The 25,650-nt window shown below is 43.0% G+C and overlaps 1 protein-coding gene across 1 annotated transcript in view; it reads left to right on the forward strand.

The window, feature by feature from the left end:
• The window catches only part of HGSNAT (heparan-alpha-glucosaminide N-acetyltransferase), a 307,063-nt gene that overhangs the window by 169,193 nt on the left and 112,220 nt on the right, over positions 1–25,650 (forward strand). The window contains exons 12-13 of the mRNA XM_069208519.1: positions 12,914–13,035; positions 16,931–17,057. Of these exons, the coding sequence (XP_069064620.1) occupies positions 12,914–13,035; positions 16,931–17,057 (249 nt within the window). The remainder of the gene's footprint in view (positions 1–12,913; positions 13,036–16,930; positions 17,058–25,650) is intronic.

Consider the following 25,650-nt stretch of genomic DNA (forward strand, 5'->3'; position numbering starts at 1 on the left):
ATCTGGCTATTGTATGCAGCTGATGATGGGTGCTATCCAGAAAGGAGGACACAGACACACAGGTGGATTTGAAGTAGTTTGAGTCCAGCACATCTACAGCAATGCAAGGGAGGACTCCAGGCTGCCCTGGCGCACTCCTCGCACAGCACCCAAAGCCAGGAAGGGCAGGTGTTGGGGAAGAGCTGGGGGCATAAATGGTAATTTCTCCAGTGCCAAGTGAGTGCAACCCTAGGCACTCTCTTTTCTAATGTTGAAGTCTGCCCTAAGGATCAGGATGTTTGGGTGCATGGTTGGAGCTCTAATAAAGAGCAACTGCCATTGTGGCTGCTTAAGTCAAACCTCAACCCTATTGACAGTGGACAACACATTGTGGTTCCATTAATGGACTTTGCAGGTGTGCGCTAACCCTTTCTTCAGAGTAGCTTCAAGGATAGTCAACTTGAAAGACATAGCATGACTTCCAAAGTCCCTCAACCCCCTCAGTTTAGCCGTCCCATACTAAAATGGACCTCAAGTCCCCACTTTCTTGTGTGGCATAAAGCCATGTAGGCCCACCAGCAGATCTACTCTTGTGGCCAAATATTTTATCAGCTAATCTCCTAGTTCCCACCGGCTAGATAGTGGAAATTGTAGTCAGGGTTCCTATTAATACAAAGTCATAGTCAACCATTCATTCGGGCATAATCTGAAGTCATAAAATTGGCTATTTTAGTCAATTAATTATACCCCTTGAACCAGTAATTTGCTCACCAATATTTAGTTCATCATCACCATCATCATAAAACTTTATTTCCCTCAGAAAGATCAAAAAAGCACAACATAAATAAAACAACACATAAGAATACGTACAACTTAAAAGACAGGGGATCTCATAAAATGTACATATCCATCCAAGGAGAACAGGGCAATTCAATAAATAAAACCCAGAAATGGACAGGCTTATTCTCTCTAATAATAAAAATAACAGCTACAAAAAATAATCCCAATATAAAATGTGTCATCTTATCACAACTTTAAAAATGCATTAGCCAGATAATAAAAACAGTACCCAAATTAATTTCACAGTTGACTTCGACCCAACAAAGAGCAGGGAAGCCCCCTATCTAAAATTATACCTACTCCAGAAGATATAACAACATTTATTCATTCGACTGCATAAGGAGATAGGAAGTGTACTATAGGCATCAAAAAAGAGCACAAATTAGCACCAAAACACTTCCTCCATCTCATAGCGCCCTAGGAGCACAGTCCCACAACCAAACTACATGATAAGGATACAGCAACTAAGGAAGTGCACATTGCCTAATTTTCCACATCGCCAACAAGAAACGGGAGACAATGAAAGCCAGGCAAGGCTTAGCATCAGTTTTTAGAATCCTTAGAGCAGTCTGATGTTCTCTTACACCGAGTAAACGGTACACGGGAACAATCCACTTCTTCCTAATCTTTACGTACACTGGACAGAAAAACAAAACATGTTATTCTGGCTCCTTGGCTGCCCCACACAAAACACAAGAAAAAGAAGCAGAATCTTTCTTGCACATCCAGTTACCCGTAAATGCTGCAATTGGTAACGTGTTGTACCTAAACTGCAGGTACAATTTCCTTGCAAGGGGCGGCTGGATCTCATCCAGAGATGGTTCCAGATGAAACCGATCCTCAAACTGTAAAATGGAATAAGTCAACACACCACCTGAAGAGTGTGCAAGGACCTGCCCCTTAATATACTCCAAATATATTTTCTTTAAGAGAGCCTTCCCAATAAAAGGAAGGGACTCCAGGGCCAACCACAAGTCCCTACAACCTATTTGTGAGAGGATATTATTGATGTATCTAAGCCAGGGCAAGTGGTTTGGCCTGCAATGGCCTAGCGCCTCTTTTTAGGCCTTCACAATAGGAATACAATGCAGGCGTGGTTAATAAGGGTATCAGTCTTATGTACATGAAAATAAAACACAGTCCAGTTACCTCCAATAAATAACTCTCACAAGTCTACAGGTCTCAACACCATCAAGTTTCTCCTAAGACCCTCCAATATAGCCCCAAGGCCTTTGTGTCATATAGTATTTCTTATTGACCACCAAAGTGAAGTCACACTCCACAGTAGTCTCCCTAAATAAATGTACAAAAAATAGGACATGCATTTAAAATAGCACATTAAACCTTTAAAAACATTTTTATTTGCATTTATAGTTCTTACACACTTGTTAAACATTTCTTTAAGTGTTCAGTGAAAAATCACATACACATGCATGAGAATAGTTTTTAGCATGTAAATACACTAAGAACAATAGTTTCATGTAGGATAAATCTCCATTAACAATGACATACCAATTGTTTAAGCTAACATTAGTATTGTGATCGGCATTGAAAGCAAGTAAGCAGGGTAAAATAGTAACTAACAACATTTCAGAGCAATGAATGGAGGCGACTTGGAAGGCTACATATATTATGATCCAAATGCTCTATTCGTCTAGTTTCATCCTTGAGATGTATAGTTATTACACATAATCAGTCTCAACATCTCATCAACATCTCAGCAACAGTGTGTGATGCAATATATCATTATACTGTCTTCGGCTCAACTGCTGACAACATACGTAACAATGATATATATAAAAACGCACACATCATGAAGAATTATCTGGTGGCCCTATGCATTAGCACATTAATCTTTAAAATGATTGTTTATTCGACAGTGAGGATATTTCGTCATTATCCGACCAGATTCCAAATTGGGAGAGTCAGTTTAGGATCTGAAGCTGAGTGGTATTTCCTGAAATGCTGTTTAATTTGAAAGTTGTTACTTAGATGTTCAGAATATAGTCCTTACAACGTTTTTTAATTTAAATTTAAGACTTTGCAATATATTAAATCATTAACTGGTAGCCAATGTAGTCTTAAGCAATGCTCTGTCCGATTATAAAATTTGTATAAACGACATACAATACTGTTTGTCATGTTTTGAACAGTTTTCGTTCTGTTCAGTCAGTATGAGTTGACTAATATTCAAATATATTCTAGCACAGTGCAGTCTTGAGAAAAAGACTGGATTTATTAGCAGCAGGAAATGTCTGAAGTAAGGAGGTTGCCTTGGATAAGAAATGGAAATGGGCTACCTTGACAACTGTATTTATTTAGGTATCAAATGATTACACTGTCAGAAACAAACCCCGAATTTCTTACAATCGGACCAGTTTTTGAAAAATACCCCAGCTCAGATGGCCAAAACTGAATGTTCTTTTGATTTGTAACTCAGAGCAGAATTTTGGTTTTACTTATGTTTAAATATTATTGATCGTCATGCAGTGCTTTACAGCTGTTAAAACATGTTTGTGCTTCCATTGTGTATGAAGGTCGCTCATAAAGATCAACAATAAATTGAGAATCAGCAGGATACATTTGCTACAGAAGAACAGGGGCTTCAATTAGACGGCCAAATGAATCATATAAATGTTGAGCAATAAGGGCTACCTACCCTCCTGCCCTTTAACACATTCCCAGAAGAAACAGCATTGTTGTAAAAGCTTTACCTATAACCTGTAAAAACAAATCCTGATCGCTAGTAAATTTCAGTTCATGAGCTAGCCCTGCCCAGGCTGCTACTCTGCTCTCAGCCCAGTGATGCCCGACAGATATGCACTATATAAATCCCTGTGATCCACCATCATACAGCAGAGGTCTTGCATACAAAGGCAGTCGTCACTTGTTACCTCTCTTCGACCCCAAGACATTTGGAGCAAACCAGTAGTCACAATCACTCACTTCAAAATTACTGACCATCACTGAAGCAGTCATGTAGTTTGGTAAACCACTGTCTTGATGGCTTCTCCGAGGCCCCATCACAAACTGCAACAATGTGCCCTCAACTTTATTTTCATGACTAGATCTGGTGCCTGTTCAGCCACCCCTCCTTATGTGTTGAATCATCTCCAGGGCTAAGCACTGTCCATATCTGCCTCCCAGTCCACAGCCATTCTCAGAATCCGTCAGAGCTCCTCCACATGAAATGTGGTGCATAGTTTGCTCCATTTGAAAAAAAGCCAAACAGGAAGAAGAGATATATTGTACCTCTTCCTGCATCAGGGATTGACCTTTCTAATATAGCTAACTGAGAAAGGTCTTAAAACAATTGCTCTTGAAACTCTGACAACTGTATCTTATCCTCTCCCTTAACAGCTTGCAGGACCTCCCCCTTTGTCCTGTAGAAATGGCACTTCACCAGCACATCCCAAGGGAACTTCCTTCTCCCTAAACATTTCAGACACACACTGGGCACCTTGCCCAATAACAATTCCTCCCCACCAGATGGGGGAACAAACATTGTATTGGTCTGTAGCTTTAACAGAAACAAATCACGTAAACACACACTCTTCAAACTATAAATGCAAGTCACCAAATATTAACTAGTCCCAGCATCAGCATACCCTTTGCGTCCCCATGTACCAGTATACATCGATTCGGTATGAACAATGAACAACTTGCAAACTGCGGTCATGTAGTCTACTTTCAAATATAGAACGGTCGGTGAAGGTTGAGGTGGGAGTTGCCACCACTGGGTCAAAGAAACATCTGGTAACATTACCACTAATTGTCTCCAATAGATTATTTTCCACCATACTTTATTAGTATTTGTATCATAGACACAATTCAAAACATTGACAGATCAAAGGAAGGAACAATCCAATCTCCTGAATTAGTTCAGCCATAAGACCAATCGTATCGGTGCTGCAACAAGACACACTGCAGAACAACAAATCAACGTAATCAACATAATCATAACCAAACCCCCCACCCAAAACCTGGTCCAACAATAGCAGCCCCAGTAGCTGCTCAAGTGTACTGCAGTGTGAGTCCAACTCCTCAGAAGACAGTACTAATGAGTGATGGAATCAAGTAGGGGGCCAGAGAGGTGTCTGTGTCTCATCTGGCCTGTATTTATGGTGGAGATAGTCTCCGATCCCTCCACCCCAGGGCACAGCTCCTCCACTGGCGCACTCCATGCTTAGGCTATCGCCAATGAGTACTGGCCTCTTTTAGCCCCCCAGAGCAAGCTTACACCTTCATACTCAGCCCATTTTGCAACTACCCCATTCATTTAAGAACCTGTGGTCCCCATGTGCTTTTACAGTTCATTGTAATCTGTCATTTTGCCAAAATCGATGCCAGGTCCATGAACCTCATGGTAACCTTATGTTTAGCTGGCCTAGGGAACATCCAGAGAACACAAATTGCTGGTTCTGCCGATAACGTGCGCTCTGTGACTTCTGTAACTAGGGCCACTGCCCCCACCCAGAACTCCATTACCTGAGGACAACTCCATACTATATGGTACAGATCAGTGTCCAGCAGATTTCACAGAGGGAATTGCAAGCGAGCTAGCGTCTGGGTAGAATTTATTGGTCTTTGCCAGAGTGAGGGGTGCCCTATGTAGGTAGTGAAAATTGATTAATTTGAAACAAGCATTTTGAGAAACCCAGGGTATCCCAGCTAGTATTTTGACCGAGTCCACAGCTGCAATAGGAGTGCCTGTGTCGGCCACCCAGGTGTCTCTAAAGGCAGTAAAAGGAGTACTCATATCCACATGATCTCCCTGTGTCTACCTGAGACTTTGAACAAGATATGACAGCCTTGTAAAGACCTGTAAAGGCTTGACAACCTTGTAGACGGAGGCTCTTTCTGCCCCTGTCGCCATCATCTCCGCAGTAGTGCAGTGACCGCTCCGTGAAAGAGGAAGTAGCCCACTGACAAGTCATATGTCAACCTCAGGTCCTCAAAATGCTGCAAAATCCTGGAATCATGCATGTCACTCAGAGTCTGTAGTCCTAAAGCTGTCCCGTCCCCCACTCGCTGAGCTGTGTCCTCTGGCAGAAGGCACATCAGCCATCGGAGCGGTACGGTGGGTGCATAGAGGGCGGCCACACCCGCTCTCTGCAGATACCACATTCAGCAGTGCTTGGCCACTGTCTGAAGCATGCCGGGCTCCAGAAGGAGCTGCATTAGCCAGTGCTGTGTCGGCGCACCCCCTCTTCACAAACGAGCCTCCTGGCAATATATAATCCATCCACCTGGCCACCCACTGTAACTGGGTCTCCCGATACTATGCCTCAAAGCCGAGGGCAGCGAGCCCGCCATCTTACACCAGACAATGCAGCTTTGCCAAAGCATCCTGCAGCGGCCCTCTCTCCATATGAGATCTACCAGCGTGGAGTACGACTCCCTAAACCTGGAATAAGGAGAGCACGACTGGCAGAGGAGCAAAATAATACAAGAGCCGGGGCAGTGCAGTCATCTTGGTGATCAATATTCACTTGCTACAGAGAAAGAGTTTTCCAGAGGTGGGCAGACCCACTGAGCTCTGACAGTACTCTACTCAGGTTACCATCCAATAGTGTGCACTCATTGCAGTACAACAGCACACCCAGATAACAAAAGGTGTCCTTCGCCTACTGCATTACCCCATGCATTGTTGGGATTTTGGGGTTTCCCGCAGGGGTTAAAGACTGGTCTTCCTCCAGTTCATGCTTAGAAGCGACAAAGCGCAAACGTCCTTCAGAAGCCCAATCATGCAGGGGACATCTATCACATAGTCCGAAAGAAAAACAGCAGATTATTGGCATATATTGTGATATGGTGCAGAGCACCCCAATGGGTGATGCTGTTATAACATGCTCCTTCTTGTGCGCTACTTGCCAACGGTTCCACTGCTAGGGCGAATAGTAATGGGGACGGGGAAGTTCTCTTTCAAACCCCATTCCACAACATAGGAGTCAGAGATCACCCCTCCAGTTCTAACCTTAGCAGTGAGTGCCGCATACAGCAAGCGCACCCATGCCAGGAATTTATCTCCCAGACCCATATAGCACAGCATAGCTTATAAGTAGTCCCAACCCAGACTGTCAAAGGCCTTCTCAATATGAACTATCTGATCTGCTGCTTACTCATGAATCGCGGCAGCAGCAGCGAATAACAGGGCCATCACCCTTCTGATATTAAACGCCGACCACATCCCATGGATGAAGGCGGTTTGATCACTGTGTATGAGTTGCGGCATATGGGGTAAGTGTTGGGTTGCCAATATCTGACTCAACACTTTATATTCAACATTGAGCATGGATAGAGGCTAGTTGGAGGCCAGCAAAATATCTAAGCCTCCCCTGTTGTGGAAGGCAGCACCTGGGCATCGCACATCGATTTATACATCTTGACAAACTATGTGGCCAGTTGAGTTTTGTATGTTGCATAAAACTCAACCAGTAGTCCATCAGAGCCCTGTATTTTGCCCAGCGCCATGGTCGGAATTGCACCAGTAACCTCTGAGGCAGATATATCTGCATCCATGTTCCCCGCAACCTCAGCTTCTAAAATGCCAAAATCACCATGAGTGGGTTATGGTCAATCAGCATCCAGGCCAAATATTCAGAATGTCGCACTTGTGTATGGATTCTGGGGGGGGGTGAGAATTGGGGGGGGGGATGGGGTTGGGAGGTGGGCAACGTGTCTAATCTCACATGGAGGTCATGCGGGGGGAGTAAAAAGAATAGTCATGCTCTGTGAGGTGTTGTGTACACCAAGTGTCCACTAGCCGCCATTGTTGTGTCCAGTCAACCACCTTTTTTGCAGTCCGCATGACTGGGTAGTCCCTTAGAGGCAGATGTGACCTCTCTAGGGAAGGGTCTGCCACACAGCTAAAGTCCCCCCCAAAAGAGGATAGCATTAGTGAGATATGGGGCTAAGACCCTTGACAACTCATGTAAGTATTTCAGCTGGTCAACACTGGAGGCATACACATTAACTAATATAAGATGTTTCCGTACTAAGCATCCAGTCAGCATTGCATAGCACCCCTTGTTGTCCACCTTCTCCTCTAGCACTTGAAAGTGCACCCCTGAACAGACCCAAATTCGCACTCGCTGTGCTAAAGAGGAGATCATCTTGCAATCATCCAATGTATAGGCCATCACAGACTCCAAGCCTAAGTGACCCTCCCCGCATTCGGGACCTCCCACAGCTACCCCATTCCTCTCCTCCAGACGTTCAGATGCATTCACAGACACAAGCAGTTAAATCCCCCTCCACAAGACACAAAGGAAACAGTCTTACCAACCAAATTTTAGCAAACCAAAACAAAAGAAAACATCAGAACCGTGTGCCAGTCACACAGTGAACAGTTGTGGGATTGTGGCAGTCTCAGAGGAATGTAAACTCCCAGGCCTTTGTGCATCACTACGGCCACATAAGGATACAGCTTGCCCATCAGTTAGTCAGCAAAGACCCCAGCTTGTCTAGCAGTGCAATGCAAGGTAAAGTGAAGTAAGGTAGACCCCAATACCTACACAGCAGGTTACCAAACAGCAGTGTCCACAGTTTGTACAGCTCCATCATCCCAGGTCATTGACTGCTTGAGGGGAGATTTTCAGTAGCTCCGCATCAGAAATCAGATGCAGCATGTTTCAGTTCGGAGCCTGGCCCCCCAATTCTAGCCACCTCTTGTAGGCGACCCTCCAAAGTCTGTTCCCAGAAGAGTCCTCTGGGGCACACAGAGCAAGGGCAAGTTTTTCTCAGCTGATGTCCCCGGGAAAGCCCAGGGGCTCCAGGTACTTCTGAGTTCCTTTGATGATCTCAATCCATGCCCATACCTCCTTCTGAGAAAAAGTCCCCCTGTATCCCCAGTGATCTTCAATTTGGCTGGAAATAGCATGGCATATGTTACTCCTAGCTGTCGAAGCAGCTAAGAATGAGGAGTGCTGCTGCTACACCGCCAGCGTGAAGTTCAGAAATAACATGACCTTGTGGTTTTCCACAAAGATGCCCCCCTTATCTGTGGGCATTTTGAGGATATTGTTGCAAACTCTGTAGTGTAATTGCTGGGCTACCACCATTTTCAGTGGGCACCTAGCGGTGTGGGTTTCGTCTGCACTCTATGCACCCTTTCCAGCGCAAATAACAGGGAGAGGCCCTCATTTGCAACCTCCAAGAGGACCTAGCCCTCCAGGAAAGAAAGCATATCCCGTACCTCAGTTTTTTCTGGGAGTCCTACAAGGTGTATGTTGTTCCAGCATGTTCTGCCCTCTGCATCCTCTGCTCTGTGTTCTAGGATACGATCCACTCAATTACTTTAGTCATCTGTTGGTGAGGCCCCCCACCTTAGGACGTATATCAGCCACAACATGCTCCATAGTTGCTTAGTGCTCATACAGCTTGCAGTGATCGTCTCTAAGAATTCTCAGTCACCTCGTGTTCCACTGTTCTAAGGCTGTCTTCTCTGGTGCCTTGGAGCCGGCCTCGGTGGCAACCACAAACGCCGGCATTGTGATCATTTGCATGGCTGCAGCAATCGTCAAGGCCGTCAAGGACATCTCCTTCCCCACAAAATGAAGGAGGAGTGGGGGGCTCCCCTGCTGCAGCGCTGCATGCCCAGGGCTCCTGCAGCATTCTGCAGTGTTCTGGCATCCTCTACAGGTATTCAGAACGACACCCAGTGTCAGCCGCCAAGTCTATGTCTGCGATGCAGGGCTTCCACCCTGGAAATGCCCCCGCTTCACGCCCTAACAATGAGGCGCCAACAATACAGATGGGAGTGGTATCGCCCCACCACCGCGCTGCACGCTCCTGGCCCTAGATCCCAGGATCTGGCCTCAGGTGTCAGCTGCAGGTGCCGCCATCATGATCAGCCTCATGGCTGCAGTAGTTCTCGGTTCTGTTGGGATCCTCGTCAAAATTGCTTTGGCCTTTCAGTACGCTGATGCATAGTTCTGGGGTCCACCCACACTCTAGAGAGGCCCCCCACAGGCTGTATACTGGGCGGATGCAGCCGGATAGTGGTGTGGCCGCAAGAGCTCACCGATGGTATGTCTTACTCCATTGGCTCCCATGCCAGGCCCCCAATTGTCTCCAATAGATGATATTAAAGTTCTTGGACTTCCGCTCCCAGTCATAAAAGAAGAAAAGAGAAAATAACAGATAAGGCAGGCAGAAAGTGCCACCCTTGTAGTACAAGCAGAAAAGGTGCCTATTCAGTCCCCCGGCTTTACTCTGCTCTATCTTTGTGTGATTCCAGGAAGTACAATCACATGTGCACCTTTGTTAACAAGCAAAAGTTTGATTTCCACGCTGGTGCCATAGTCACCAGTTCCCTCTGTTTAGCACTGGTGAGTTAAACATACCTACATCCTATCCCACATCTAAGTGATCTTTTACGGGCAGCCTTGTTGTTTTGACCATCTGTAATGAACGGAGGCTGTCAGCATCCCCAGTACCCTGATCAGCAAAATATTTTGCACCTCTCTCTTCATATTCAGATGACAAAGAGGTGAGGAGAAGACACCAAAATTTTTGAGAAAGAGACCCCTTCCTATATTTTCAAGAACCTCAACTTTTGATAGTAGACAAGATAAAGTAAATATTCTGCATCTCAAAATCATCTGTGTGCCGTTGCTGCTTTGTTGTTCTCCTCTTTTCAGCTCTTAAACTTACTTGCCTAAATGTAGCTTCTTTTGTTCTGTTTGCACTACGTTGCACTTCATATCCCACATCAGCCCCTTCATGGATTTATTTTGGGTATGTTAGATTATTATAAATCTTGCAGTATTGACATAAACAAGATTTCCCCTGTGAGAGACCCTAGGACAGCTGACTCATGATTTTAGTTGTCATCTTCTCACACCCCGTTGGTAGTCATGGATTTCTGAGTGAAGAAGTTCCATTTGTCCTTTATGCCCCATTGATTATTGTCTTTTGGGGTCATTGCCACCACTCCTTGGGGTGGACCCCAACGGGATTCTGAGGTATTTCTCACCTGGCAACAGCAAGTCAGTTACCCTTGCAATCTGCAAACTAGCAACACTTTCTGGCTTGTAGCCAAGGGACAACTGGCCTGAATTAGAGTTTGACAGAGGGGTTACACCGAAACAATGGTGACAGATATCCCTTCCTCAGAAAACCCCTCTGCCAAACGCTAAATCAGGCCCAGAGTTCCATCTTCCACTCAGATCTGGACAGACACCCTGGTCTTTCTCATGGACTCTACACCAGATGTTTCTGCTGCCACTGCAGTGCCTGGCTACAAGAGCGTCACATGGCCCTGTTATACCTCGGTAATGTTTAGTCCTATCTGGGGTCTCAGTCAGTGCTACCATCTTGCTGAAACAGAAATAATGAGGGGATCTGTGAGCCCTGAATTTTGGGGCCTGCTGTGGGCCCATGATTCCACAGGGATGGACAGAAAGGAGACTACTAATTTGTTACCAAGGCATTTCACTAACAGGACCCACACTGTGCAGGAGAGGAAGCTGCGCCCAAAGGTCCCATCTCGGTGCACGGCTGGCTCCACATGTTTTAATGCAATGTTCTATAACATCCTTTTCAGTATCCTTTCTTAGATTGCTAATGCGTAAATTGCCCCACATAGAGCATTTTTTTAGGTTATTGCACATTACATAGAAGAGTGGGATTGAGCTTTGACTGGCTCCAGACTCATGTCGATGTGTGGAATAGTTATGGATGCAATTTATGTTATCACCTCTTTAACATTGTTGGTGCTTTCAGTCAGTGAATTTACCTCTTTAACTACCAACTCCAGCTTTGCAGCAAAGTGAACCTGCAGTAATTCAATGTCATTTTTTTATCTCCTCTCTAATTTACAGTAGATTTTCCTTTATAAGCTAGGACGATTGGCCTGCCATCATGCAAGAGGCTCCAGTGGATGTCTTCACATGTACAGTTATTAGGTTGATTAATTTCCTGAAAGCAGGCTTCTCTGTCATCTGCATTCAAGCTGTCAGTTTAGGAATTTACTCAGCAGACTTGATTAGGTCTTGGTTTGGTATTGGCATATGGCCATATGCACTCCATCCTCACTGCCTTGTGAAAACACTGAAACCATGTACCAACCACCCGATGTCTGTGGGGTCTGTTGGAAGGTTACAACCCAGATGTTGTCCTAAGTCCTTAACATCTGCACTGCAACCTGAAGTGGATCTAGTAGTTTCCATTGAGTTTAGCCAAACAGGTTGCCATACTAAAGTTTGTTGACCATTACTCTCAGCAGCCACTTCACCTACACAAACCTGGTGTTCCACTTTATTGTAAGGGTACTCCTGAAATCCCTCCTGTGCCCTCAGTCACCTAGCAAGGGTCCTTCTGTGTTTACAAGAGTGGTGCTGACATTACTCTACTCTCTGCCTTCATAGAGACGTCACCACCAAATTATCCAGGCCCCCACCATGGGTGGTTTTGGGTTAATCCCAATCCTCTGGTGGTTCTCCACACTTCTGTTCCAAGTACAACCCTAATCCCAAGTCTTGGAGTGAGTGTTCCCACAAGGGCGCAGTAACCAGAAATAGACAACCTAGGTTGCACCCCTGCACACAGGGCTTCCAAATTTAAACACCTGGCTTCACACCCCTGTGACTTGTTCAAGCTACAGTTATATTGCAGAGGCACAGAATGATCACACCAATGTTGGCACCTTCTTATCTATCACTATGAAACTGTCGAGGTGCCAGTGGTTGAAGTCAACAGATCCAGTTCTCAACAACAAACTTTTTAAGGCTTTCTCAAAGGGCAGTGGTCAGATATCATCCTCTTTTTCATTCGAACATTATTCCAGGCTTTTGTAGCCAGGAAGAGGAAGGCTCTGCATCATGTAATTCTCTCTGGTATTCAGGAGGATTCACAGAGGAGATGAAAAGAAATAGGATTTAAGTTATGTGTGCCAATTATCATGGTATAATATTTCTTGATATCTGAAAAGATAAAGGGGGCATTAGACCTTGAACCCGCTATACAAATAATAGGGTAAGTCTCAGCACCTTTTACCAATTCAAAGTAGATTGTGTAGAAAGAATGGCATTGTAGCTATTTGTGATGTAGAAACAATTCCTTTGGTAATAATTGGATTTCTTTATTTCAGGAGTCTATAAAGTTTCACTTTCAAGATGTATTACCTTACTGGCCTCAGTGGATTTTGGTGATTGTGCTGGAAATCATTTGGCTCTGCCTGACATTCCTATTACCAGTTCCTGGCTGTCCACAGTAAGTCATAAATAATACCTTTTCTAACAATTGTGTTTTGTTGTGTAGATACTTTTTGGAGAATGTAATTTTATGCATGATCAAATATTCCTTCCTATATCACAACTTTGTCTTGAGTCCGACATGAAAACATCAAATGGCTAAGTAAGAAGAAAGCAAGATTTATTTTTGTTTTTTCTTTCTCTGCATCAAAACTAGGAAATGTAGATTCTTGTGACTAGTAGCGAAGTGAGCTCCTTGGAACTTTGTCTTAATTTAGCCTTATTATTTTCTGCTGAGTTCTCACACATATCAAAATAATAAAATTGGTTATAATTTCTTTTATTTGCCTTATTATGCCTCATCATCTACTGTAAAGCACATGTAGAGAAACCTAGAATGTCCTGATGGTTTCTGGATCCATACATTATCAGCAGCCTACAAAATACTTGTGTGGCTTGTTTAGATGTACACTTCGTTCTGTTGTGAATATAATGTAATTTTTATTGTTTGAGCAGTGGGAAATACATTATAAGGGTCAAGAAGTAAAAGGGGCAGGATAAAGGTGGACAAAGAATGAGAGGGGACATGCTGCAATTTGCCTAACCACTGGCAATCGTTCAGGGTAGCATTCCAATTCATTGTTCTTTTGCTTACCATGCTACTTCAGTCTGGACCAGCCATATGCAAATCAGTCTCTAAACTCCTGCTTTAGGAACTGTCCAATCCCGAACTGCCAGGCCCTGAACCAGAACACAAACAATCCAAGACCAGTTGTTCCTTGATTAGGGCTCCTCAGTTGGGTATAACTTGGTTCCAGAGGCATAATGAGCATAGAGCCTGCATCTGGATTTCCCCTGCTACCCAGGGTGTTACATCAAAACACAAAAGGTTATTGGAGAAATGCTTGCAATTTGTCAAACCACTGCCAATCGCTTGGGGTATTATCCCAACCCATCGTTCTTTTGGTCACTGTGCCACCTCAGTTTAACCCAAACCATATGCAAATTGGTTTTGACAGTTCTCCAGTAGGAACAGTCCAACCCAAACTGTTTGGCCAGGTCCTCCCTGAGCCGGAACACAAGCAACCCAAGACCGGTTTCATCCTCATTAGCGCTCATCAGCCAGGTAGAGCTTGGTGTCAGTTGCACAGTGAGCACAGGACCCATGTCTGGACGTACTCTTGCCACTTGGGGTGTATATCAAGCACATAAAAGTTTTTTAGGAGGAATGCTTGCAATTTATCTTAACCTCTGGCAGTCTGTTAGGGTAGCTTCCCAACCCATCATTCTTTTGTTCATCATGCTATTTCATTTCAGTCCCAGTCACATGCAAATCAATCTTGACCCTGATCCAGTAGAAGGAGTTCCTCCATTAGTGTGCTCATTCACTCATCCAATTAACCATTAATCCATGCTTTAAGTGTCCTCCCTCTTTATCCATGCACTCACTTATTTATCCATTTATGTGCATTCACCTCAGAAATTCCAAATGTATTGGCTTTGCCAGTACTTGTTTATCTGTTGTGATGTAATATCAGAAAGCCATAAAGAGGGTGGTCAAAATCATGAATTAAGTTTCTTGGCTAACTAACTTATGAAAACTTTCGACACCCATCAATTCCAACCATCATGTTTATTTCATTCATGCATAAGCTGAACTAGCATGACAGCATAATTACTTCCAATAATAAGAAATTAAATAATCTGGTTACCTACCTTTCAATTTCACGCTAATCAAGACTGTGATTATATCTGTCATGGAGTCGTAGGAAGCTACATTGATCCTACAGGGCTTAACTACGGAATAAAACATGGTTAGCCATGCCTCTGACCTTCCGTTGCCCAGTTTTTAACTTGTATAACCTTTCTAAGCATAAGGAAAAAGTTCCAGTTTTTAGAGATGCTCAAGATTCTAAAGAAGTGTTTGAGAGAGTACAGTACATGAATGGTGTAACGTTGTACAGCATGCGCATAGACTGTGTGTGCTAGGTATATGTGTGGCTGCAAGTGGTACAATAGAGAAAGGACAGGTGCCCGACTTGATTGAGGACCCCTGACACTGTGCACTGCAACCTATGACCACATATTCAGACCTTTGAAAAGATCCAAGAGGAGACACCAGGCTTGAGCTCACAAACTGCTGGGAGGGAAGCAGAGGTCCTGTTCAGTCATTGGGCTCAGATATTCCTAAAGGGTGCGTGCGACAGAGGCAGCAGAACCTACTCTTGACAGCAGCTGCACATCCTCCTTATGGATCTACTGCTACTGATACCTGGCCGCAGGGAAGAGACAAGCCCACAGGAGTTGTGATTGGGCTGGCTAATCGGACCAGATCTCAATTGCTTAGTGGGCGGCACCATATTAAAGCCAAGTGCTATTGCCATTGCAGTAGTGAGGGCTAACATCGCAGTTAGGGAGAAAGGAAATGGCAGCATCATCCTCTCGAAAGCCCAAGTTAGGAAGTCAGTTTTTATCCCCAGGTCAAATCCCCAAGGCAATGGTGCTTACCCTGTGAACCAGGGACCACTGAGTGCCTGCGAAGCCTACTCATGAGGTCCAGTCTGCTTAGAAAATTTAATAATAACAACAGATTAATAAAGTGTACATAAATAAAAAAAGCAAAAATTAACACTTTAAGACATTCTATAAATGTGCAGGAATTTGAAACTGAAGACTAAAAGTTGGGATGGCGTCCCTAGAGTGGCTCATGGGAGCACTGCACGTGTATCAAACAGAATATGTTAGGGATGATGGGTGCCAAGAGATGTATTGGTGGTCAATAGATGCAGGCCAGAAATGCTGTTCCTTCCAACAGCAGTGAGATATGCTTGTACCCTTAGGAAATTTTTGTGAGTACCTACCTCCAGACTTGAGGCCAGACTACTAGTTGGCAGCACCTGGGCATTTTAGGTGTGGGAACACTGGGACAGATTTTGCCAGCTAGAAATCCTGGCTGATAAAACCAAGGACACATCGGGCTACACTTGCGTCCCGTCCCTCAGCCCTTGTCTGACCCCTCCTAATGCGTAGTGGTGCCCAGAACACTTCCCACTGCCAGACCACATCCCTTCCTGCATTCTGACACCCTCTCTATCCTCAACCTCCTCCACACACAGGCCCTTCTCCTCCAATTTACCACTTGCTTGAGAGTAGGTGGGAAATGGATTTGCCCCTATATGCGGTTTTGGGCCTGATAATTCCAGAGGCACGTATACTTCCCCATTTCATGGACAAAAACCCTGAATAGCTGAATTTAGGTGTGGAGATACAGTCTGAAATTGTTATTTCAGGCTACACTGTATCTCTCCCCCTAAAACCATGCTACTTGTATCAGGGTCCTAGTCATAACCTTTGCTTGTTGTAAGTTACAAATGTTTTCATAATTGTACCTTGGAACAGCAAAGTGGAAATGTGAGGTTTCCAATGACATTTTAAACATCTCATATGACAAAGTCTTCCTGTCCCAAGCATGACGACCAAAATTCATTTCATAAAACTTTACAGTCTGTTGCTTAGGTATAAGGTTTTAGTGACCCCTTCATAGCTCTACAATTTGTGTGGCTTTGTGGCTGCCAATGGAAGCCATAAAATCTACCAGAAGAAATATTTTGGAATATCATCTCCTGAAATTCCCAGGCCAGTTTATTGTGCCATTACAGTGATTTCACTACCCGACATTTCTGCGAGTGTAAGCAAAAAATTAAGCTTTCTGATTTGCAACATTAGAAGAAAGGCACCAGGTAATTTTGTACTATGAAGACTTCTTCAGATAAACCAAATATTAGTAAGTAACTCATCACTCTTTTCTTTCAACTCATCCAGTAGAAAGCATGCAGTAAGATTCCATTGCTAGTGCTTTGTAAATGACACATCTGATCGGATCATTGTGAACTAGCATGTTTTTTTCAATGTAGGGGTTATCTTGGACCTGGTGGCATTGGTGATTTTGGAATGTACCCCAATTGTACAGGAGGAGCAGCAGGGTACATAGATCGCACAGTCCTAGGAGAAGAACATATTTATCAACATCCATCTCCTAATGTGAGTGAATAATTTAGCGTATAAAACAATAAGGATCCTTAAAGAAAGATAAAGTTGTATCAGATACGGTGAAATATTCCAATCAGTGCTAGTTCATTTGTAAATGTCTATTTTATTGACCTTATTTTGCTCCATCTGGTAGAAAGTGGATTACTGGTACATGTTTATAAATTGATGTATGCTGTTGTTTGTGAAGTCAGGTTTTATGCCCAAAGAAGACTTTGATAACGAGTTGGTGGGATGGAAGGTGAGCCATTTGGCCAACTCTCGAAGATTGTGCTGTAAAGCAACAGATGCACATTGACCACTTTAGAAATTGTTTTCTCTCAGACCAATTGTTTCTGTTTGCTCTTTAAATTTCACACTTATAATACCATTTTGCAAGGAAAGAGTGTCTGTGCAGGAACGAATTCCAGGATTTTATCCCTAAACCTGGAGCAAACTTGTTTTCAGTTTTTTTTTTTATTGCTTTAGTGTGTGGGTAAGCACCACCTGGCTGGTTGTTTTTAGTTGTTCTTGTGGTATAAAAATGCTTATTTGTGGATTGGATGAACCTTTTACTTCAGTTTTGAATTGTGTAGGTCAAATATATGTTTTTAGTGTACCTTGTCAGGCAAATACTCATAAAGATGGTGTATGTTTTCTTCATCTGCTACTTCAGACTTCCATAGTTACACAGCTGTGCATTATGACTTTAAAGTGCAGTTCCAGTGTGCATCAGTGGCTAGTGGTTTATCATGCTACATTTGTGAGTCTGGATTAGAAGTGTAAGATTGTCTTATACTACTGCTCTGTGATTACAATGGTGTCCTATGATTCTTATTTTTCTAATAGACATTTAAATATGTTTGGTTAATAGAGGAATGGCACTTTAAATAATGAACTAAGTCGTGAGTTTGCCACATATACAGAATATATTGCATTATCAAGAAAATCTAATTCTTCATTTTCTTAAACGAGAACATTTTTATGAGAAGTGGCTGTCTTTCAGTATGATTCTTTGCAAGTCATACGCCAAGACTGGATCTAGATTTGGACCATAAGCAGATCGGTTATTTGCATTGCACACACCAACCTGACTATTGACCTGGCTTGTATATGCAAGCTTCTCGGTAGGGAGGGTCTGTATGAGCATTTAATAGCCCTCCATCCTGTGTTTTACCTGGTCAGTTGCACAACATCATTGTTGCTCATGCTCATAGATGCTCATGTCTTTCGAGTGTGCACCCAACTTTAATTTGACGTTATGGCAAGGCTGTGTTGTCTACTTGGGTTGCAGTTACTTCAGTACTTGGCCTTTAGTTAGGTGCAGCGGGCCTTAGGTTGTTGCAACAAGTGCTGCTACTTAAATAAAGAGGTAATCTGTTTAGTTACTGTGATCACTTGCATAATGCTTCTTTTACACCCAGACAATACAGATAGAAAACTCACCCGATCCACCTTACGTTCTTTTTGTCTCTCCCTCTTCTAGTTCTCGCTGAGTTCCTCACGCAAAGCACAGAGCTGGTCCTGAGGGGCTGAAAGTGCTGCAGGCCCACTAACAGTCATAGAGGACTACCATTGCTGGAGTCTGTCGGCCATCTTCTATGGCTATTCTGCTCAGTGGCTTGTCATTTTGGGATTTGAAGTAGCTGTCAGTTTTGGTTTTCTTTTCTCTCTTGGGCTTACTCGAGTCACCACAGTTCAGGGTAGACTCTCTATTGTGTGTGTTAGGGATGTTGGGCATTTCTCTATCCTGCACACCTTGCTGGATATTGCAGTGCACTCTCTTTAGCTTAGATGATTTTCACCACCTGTTTTGATGGTAGGGTGATTACTTGACTTCTGCCACCGCTGCTTCTTCAGAAGAGCATCTTGCATACATCCTCTACAAAACACCTATGTCCATGGTTATCTATCAATATGTTTCTAACAGCAACAAAATATAAAGTACCCAAAAATACTTTACACAAATTTTCTAACCTAAAGTCAACATAGTTTCGAAATTTCACAGTCTGCTATCGCACAACTCTCAACAGCATTTAACTCCTACCAGTGCATCCCATTTAGTCCAGCCAAAATGTATTTAATTTTTGTTCTGCTCAAACAAAACTTTTTAGACTCGCCAAGGGTATTAGCTAGCAGGTTTGGAGCAACTTTTTGAAACCAGGACATTTTTGCCTAGTTGAAGTTGAATCTCTGATGATGTATGAAGGCCAGGTGAGCCAGTGAATAAGAACCAAAGGGCTAACAAAAGGGTGGATAATAAACCTTAGGCAGCTGGTTGTGTCTGGGGTGAGTTCTGAGTCTCAGCTTTGGGTCTTTTAGGGTGAACCAACGCCTTGGAAGGCTTGCAGAAAGTGGCTGACAGGACATTTAGGGTGTCTAAGGACTAGCTGAGAGAGTGTTAGGACTAGCTAGCCGTGACCAAAGACAGACTCAGGGCCTTTAGAAGGTATGCTGGATGTATCTAATGGCACATAAACGGTCTCTAAGGGCTGCCTGGAATGTTTAAGGGCCAGCTAAGGACTGGGTAAGGCAGTCTGAGGGATTTTGAGTAGTGCACTCTTATGGATTCTAATGACGTTCTGGACATGTCTGAGGGCACACCAAGGGTCTCTTAGAGTATACCTGGGTTTTTGAAATATCAGATGGTAGCGTCTGAAGAAAGGCTAAGGGACAACTCTCAGTGTTTAAATTCCAAATGAATGTGCCTAGGTGCAGGCTGACAGTCTACTGGACATTTCTGAAGGCTGATCAGGAGTTTCCTGGAATGTTCTGGGATACGGTAGAGTCATGATGGGAGATGCCCCTTTTTGGTGCCAGTTCATATCCAGAATGCAGCCAAGTCTGTTTATCAGAATCCAACTATCATGGTATATTTGCACCTGGATAACTGTGTAACTATGACTATGCCTCAATGTCTTAAATGGGTGCTTGATGTTACATGATTGGGAGGGAAAAACAATTGCCTTCTACATGTAATCTAAAGCGACATTTGATATACCTTTATGTTACTTATTTGTTCTAGTTGTGAACTTAATAAACAGATAAAAAAAAGAAGAGTAATGGCATCTTGTGGCTGACTGAGGGCCTCCAAAGATTTGTGTGAAATGTCTGAAGATAGGCTCAGCGTCTCTGAGTGGCTGGTAGTGTGATCAGACGATGAGCTAGGGGTCATTGGAAGGTAGATCAAGGGCTAACTGAGGTAGCAAATGATAAAATAAGGCTGTCTGAAAGCTAGCTTTGCCTTAACGTCTTTTAAGGGCATTCTGAGGATGACTGATGGTCAGTTAATGGAATTTAAGGATGGGCCGGAGGTGTGTCAGAGTGGGCTGGGGTGGCTGCAGTCAAGCCAAAACTTTCTACGGTCTGGCTGATGGTCTCTGAGGGCTTTCTGGAATTACTGAGGACATAGAAAGTGTCTCTAAGGAGCATCTGGAGTGTTTAAGGACCAGCTGGAGTTGCTGGTAGTGAGTTATATGTCATACGTGGTAAGATGATACTCTTAGAGGGTTATCTTATGGTGACTTGGAGTCATTTCTGGCTCTCTGAAGTTCATTGAGGGCATCTAAGGGCCATCTGTGACTGTCTGAGGATGAGCTGAGGATCAGGGAAAGTAAGGGGTGTCTTAAGGCCAGCCTAGAGTTTACAAGACAAAAGGGATTTGAGAGTTTGCTAGTTATCTGTTTGCCAACTTGTGATCAAACTAGTTAAGGGAGTGTAAGAACCAGCTGCAGGTGAATGAGGATAGTTGTCACTGAGAGCACACCGGTGTTCTCTGATGGTATACTAGGGGCCTCTAAATGCACATGAAAACTCAATGAAGCAGTCCAGCTGTGAATACTGAGGGCAACATGAGGGTGTCTGATTATGCCCTGAGAGTCTCTGGGATCACCTGTAGATGGTTAGAGAAAGGCTAGGGGTGTCAAAAGGCAGGCAAACAGTCTCTGAGTGGTGTCTAAAGGGCAGTTGGGAGTATCTAAAGGCAGGCGGAGAATCTATGGTATTTTCTGGGAAACATTAAGTTTAAGGTAAGCAGGGAGTTGGTGGAATGCAGACTGAGGATCTTTAAGAGTCTGCTGGTAGTACATGAAGGTGTGCTGGGAGTTTCTGAGGGGCATCTGATGGTACAATGTCAGGTGTCACATTGCATGTTATTAAATTATAGGAGATTACATCACATTAATTGTATAATGATTACCTTTACTTCACAATGGTACCTTTGCATCTCTGCTTAGACTGTATTATATATATATATATATATATATATATATATATAGAGAGAGAGAGAGAGAGAGAGAGAGAGAGAGAGAGAGAAAGAAGAGAGATTGATTCTGAAATTTGCCAGTTATAATTCAGTGAACTAACTATAACCTGCACCCCATCATGCACTACTTGCAATGTCACACATTACATTAAATGATACAATAAATGCCATAACTGATAGCATCTCAAGTTACATCACTGATGACATCACTAATGAAATCACTGATAACATCACCCATGATACTGCTCTTTACATTACTCTATAAACCATTACATCTTTTTTTAAGTTGGTAGTAAATACCAGATAGTTCTATACAGCATAGTACTGTGTGCACACCTGTGTGTACATATAATGAAAATAGGGTAAGAACTGGAAGGAACTATGGCTGTTCATGATTAATGTTATACAGTGCACGGTTTACCAACTAGTACGGTTTCAGCAGTCCTGCATGTTCAACAGGATAAAGACTAAGCAACCCTGAGGTGGATTTCATAGGCATGTTTCAAATTAGGTTGTGGCTTAAAGACAAACCATCTTGCAAAAACAATGTGAGAAAAGATACAGTTTCTCTTCACAATATATTGTCCACCAGTTGATGTCTGTGCCCGTGCTCATGTTAAATAGTTGTTAGATGTTGCTCTAGACAAATTCTATGGACATTTATGAGGTGTAGATTTTTTTTATATACCTTTGCTAATTATTTTGAGGCATGGTGGATTATTGAAAGATGTAAAATGTAAGGGTGACCAACTTAGAGATGATTTAACTCACATAGTGGTTGTAAGCATGACTCTAAGGTTGTATGCCATTGTGCTTATCTAAGGATGTGTGCATTGTATTTTAGCAAATTAGGGAGGGTTGTCTATAGGACCTGGCAGAAGGTGTCTTATCTTTGGTAAATGCATGCCTGTCAACCTCTTGACTTAAAATTGTGATTCATTTGGAGTCTTTTAGAGAGTGATACGGTTAAGGTGAATAGCTTACAGACTTGTTTTTGGATAGGGTTAAGGTTTAAAAAGGGAGTGACCAGATTCAAATCTGTGAAGGTATTTTGTTTGTTACGTTTGTAAATAGCAGTAATTAAAGAGTGAAAAACATCTTATATGGGTAATTTAACACATAATCTGTGTGTCCATCATGTGGTCAAAGGTGATGTCAATTACCACTTGATTGGTGATATAAAAATTCTATTAAAAAAATGTATATACCGAAACCTAATGTTGTGTCAATTAAAACTGTTAAAATATGCACTTACCTGTGTTGTAAAGTACCATGAAGTAAAGTTACTAAGCACAACTCTCAACAAGCTACTTACCTGCGCTGTAACAATTCTGATTTACCTATCTGTCTGAGAGTGGGCTACAGGTGTCTGAGAGCTGGCTAGACATATCTAAAGTCAGACGGAATATCTTTAGGGGGTTGTGTCCCCTCAACTTTTCAGGCATTTTCCTGGGGGTGGGGTTTGAAGCCACTGAAATGTTTTTGAAATCGCACAGTTGCCTATCACAATCAGTCAATCAGTTTTATTATTTATATAGCGCTACTTCTCACCCTAGCCAGTCTCCAGGCACTGTGCTGCTGTGTCAGTCGAAGAGCCAGGTTTTGAGTCCTTTTTTGAAGTGGGTCAGCGAGGGTGCAGTGCAGAGGTGGAGGGGAATGTCTTTCTAGGACTTGGCGGCGAGGTAGGAGAAGGAGCGACCTCCTGTGCTGCCACCTCAAATGCGTGATATCTTGGCGATATCTGGGCGAGGGCTTGGTGAGATGAGCAGAAGTTTCTGGGGGATTGGTGGAAATTCGGGCTGAGTTCAAGTAGGCGGGTCCACAGTTGTGGAGGGCTTTGTAGGCGTGGGTGAGGAGCTTGAATAGACCTCTTTCCTGAGTGGGGAGCCAGTGGAGGTTTTTGAGATGCTAGGTGATGTGGGTCCTCCTGGCCAGGTTGAGGGTGAATCTTGCTGTTGCATTCTGAATCATCTGTAGTCTTCTAATGAGTACTGTGGTTTTTTTATCAGTGGAACATTTCAGTGACATCAAAGCGAGTGCACCTTTTAAATTGTTTGTGTATTTCAATTTGTTTCCAATTTCCAATTTACTTACACTGATTATATGCCTTCTCTTATTTTTGATTTGCTTTTATGGTGACCAGTTTGATTAGGCACATCACATATTGCACATGCCAACATTTACAATTTAGTTGGTAGGCTTCCACTTTTTTAAACTGAAATTAAGTTATTTCAACCTTTTCCCTGCTATGTCGTCTTGGCTTCAGAATAAGTTAATGAGGGGATTTGAGGCCCAATGCATGACAGTTCCTTTCACAAAAAATGGTTGCAAATTCGGCACTGACTTTTTGCAAAAAGAAAGGAATTTTGCAAATCGATCTCTATACTGATAGGTCAGTTCACAAAATGTTGAAGCGCAGTGGGTCACATTCAGACCTACCTCAACAATATTAATGAAGTAGGTCACAAACTATGACTCACTATGAATGTATGACACCCATCACAGGGATGATGTCTTCCTGGGGTCAGCAGACCATCATGTCCATGATTGCATTTTAAATAAGGTCAACTTTTTTTAATTCAGCTCCTTTTTTTTACATTCTCAAAGAAGAACGGTTCATAAGGGTACCCCTTCCCATTTGCGAAATTCCTTTGAGATGTTGGTAAAATGTTGTTATATTGTAGCTGGAATTCAGTTGCAAAACATTGATAAATACCTTAACAAATCGCTGTATAAAGACACCCCATCCAAATAGCAATTTGTTACAGGTTTCTGTGTTGCAATTCAATAATGTGTTACCGAATCATCAGAAGGGGTTTAGTACATAAGAAATATACATTTAAGATCTCTAATCTGTGATTTTGTGAATTGCTGGTTTTGCAGCTGCAAAATGGCTTTGTTTATCAGGCCCCTAATTCCAATTTTTTATTACCTAAATGTTGTTCTTAGGTTTTCCAGATCACAGCAAATATATGAGAGCTTGTCGTAGTTGGACTTTCGCTCCTTAGCAAGACTGCTAGTTCAGGGGAGACAGCACTTATATTTGTAGACGACTAAGTCACTCCTACAACAAGTCCCAACTGTCAGCCCAACCCTCCTGGCTTATAAGCAGTACTTCAGCAAAACTCAGACAGCAAAGTTTATTTCTGGCAGTATTACGCATGGACTCCAGATTGCGACTTTTCAAGGGAGTCGAGGTGGAACAGAAGTTACCCTTTTCTTTGTTAGCAACACGTCTCATACACACATAGGCAATAAAGGAGATGCAGGACAGTTTTCAGTAGATTTATTGAAGAGACTGCAATCTACAATGAAATGAATGAGCTGCAATGATTAGGATAATGAACAGTGATAAAAATTGTGAAGATGAGAGTTGTGAATATAAAACCCCCCATCATTTGTACAACAAACATAAGATATAAAATTCCTAACCTAGAAAGCCTAAACTGTACTCTAACGAGAGCTAGTTATGATGAACCCTAATCTGCCAGTAACATGTCCATGAGGAGTGCCCCCCAACCCTTGTTTCCTTGTAATGAGGTCACTAGATCAGACTCTGTGGTGACACAATGGCTGAGTTCTGCAGCAAGGTGACGTGCAGCATAGATGGCATCTGGAAGGAACCCCTCTAATGGCCTTGTCCGTGTGTGGTGTATTTATATTGATCATGTAGGATCCCCGACGCAGGTATGTACCCAAACAACTGATAATGTGGCAGATTGGTGTCGACAGTTACATAAACAATCCTGAACAAGTATCCATTATGTTCCTGTCACACATAAGTGAGAAAGGGACATGATGATAATACCTACGTACATCACTGATCATGATGCTGATAATGACACATTGTCGGAATGGTAAAAATCAAAATCAAAACATTTCTTATAAAATGTAAGCAATGGCAGCATGGTAGAAGAAATAATAAAATAAATGGAAGAAAACAGAACATGCTAAGTAGGTAAAAGGCCACTAGGTGATGGGGGCAACCATGCCTGCAAGCCAAAGGCTAAGCTGGCTCCTTTGTCCCTGTGGGAAACTAAAATGAATTCACCACACCCTCCCCGTTGCTGAAACAAGGATTCCAACTCACTCTTGAGGGTGCATGAGTCCAATTCTAAAAAAATATGTGTGTGGTTGTTAGACCTGACAGCCTTAGGGTGGTTATCCTCAACTTTTACACTTTTTTTGCTGGTTTTAGGACTCTGCACACTTTACCACTGCTAACCAGTGCTAAAGTGCATATGCTGTCTCCCTTAAAACAGGATGACATTGGCTCATACCTAACTGGCTTATTTAATTTACTTATAAGTCCCTAGTAAAGTGTGCTACATGTGCCCAGGGCCT

Source organism: Pleurodeles waltl, chromosome 9 (assembly GCF_031143425.1).
Source record: "Pleurodeles waltl isolate 20211129_DDA chromosome 9, aPleWal1.hap1.20221129, whole genome shotgun sequence".
NCBI classification, from domain to species: domain Eukaryota; kingdom Metazoa; phylum Chordata; class Amphibia; order Caudata; family Salamandridae; genus Pleurodeles; species Pleurodeles waltl.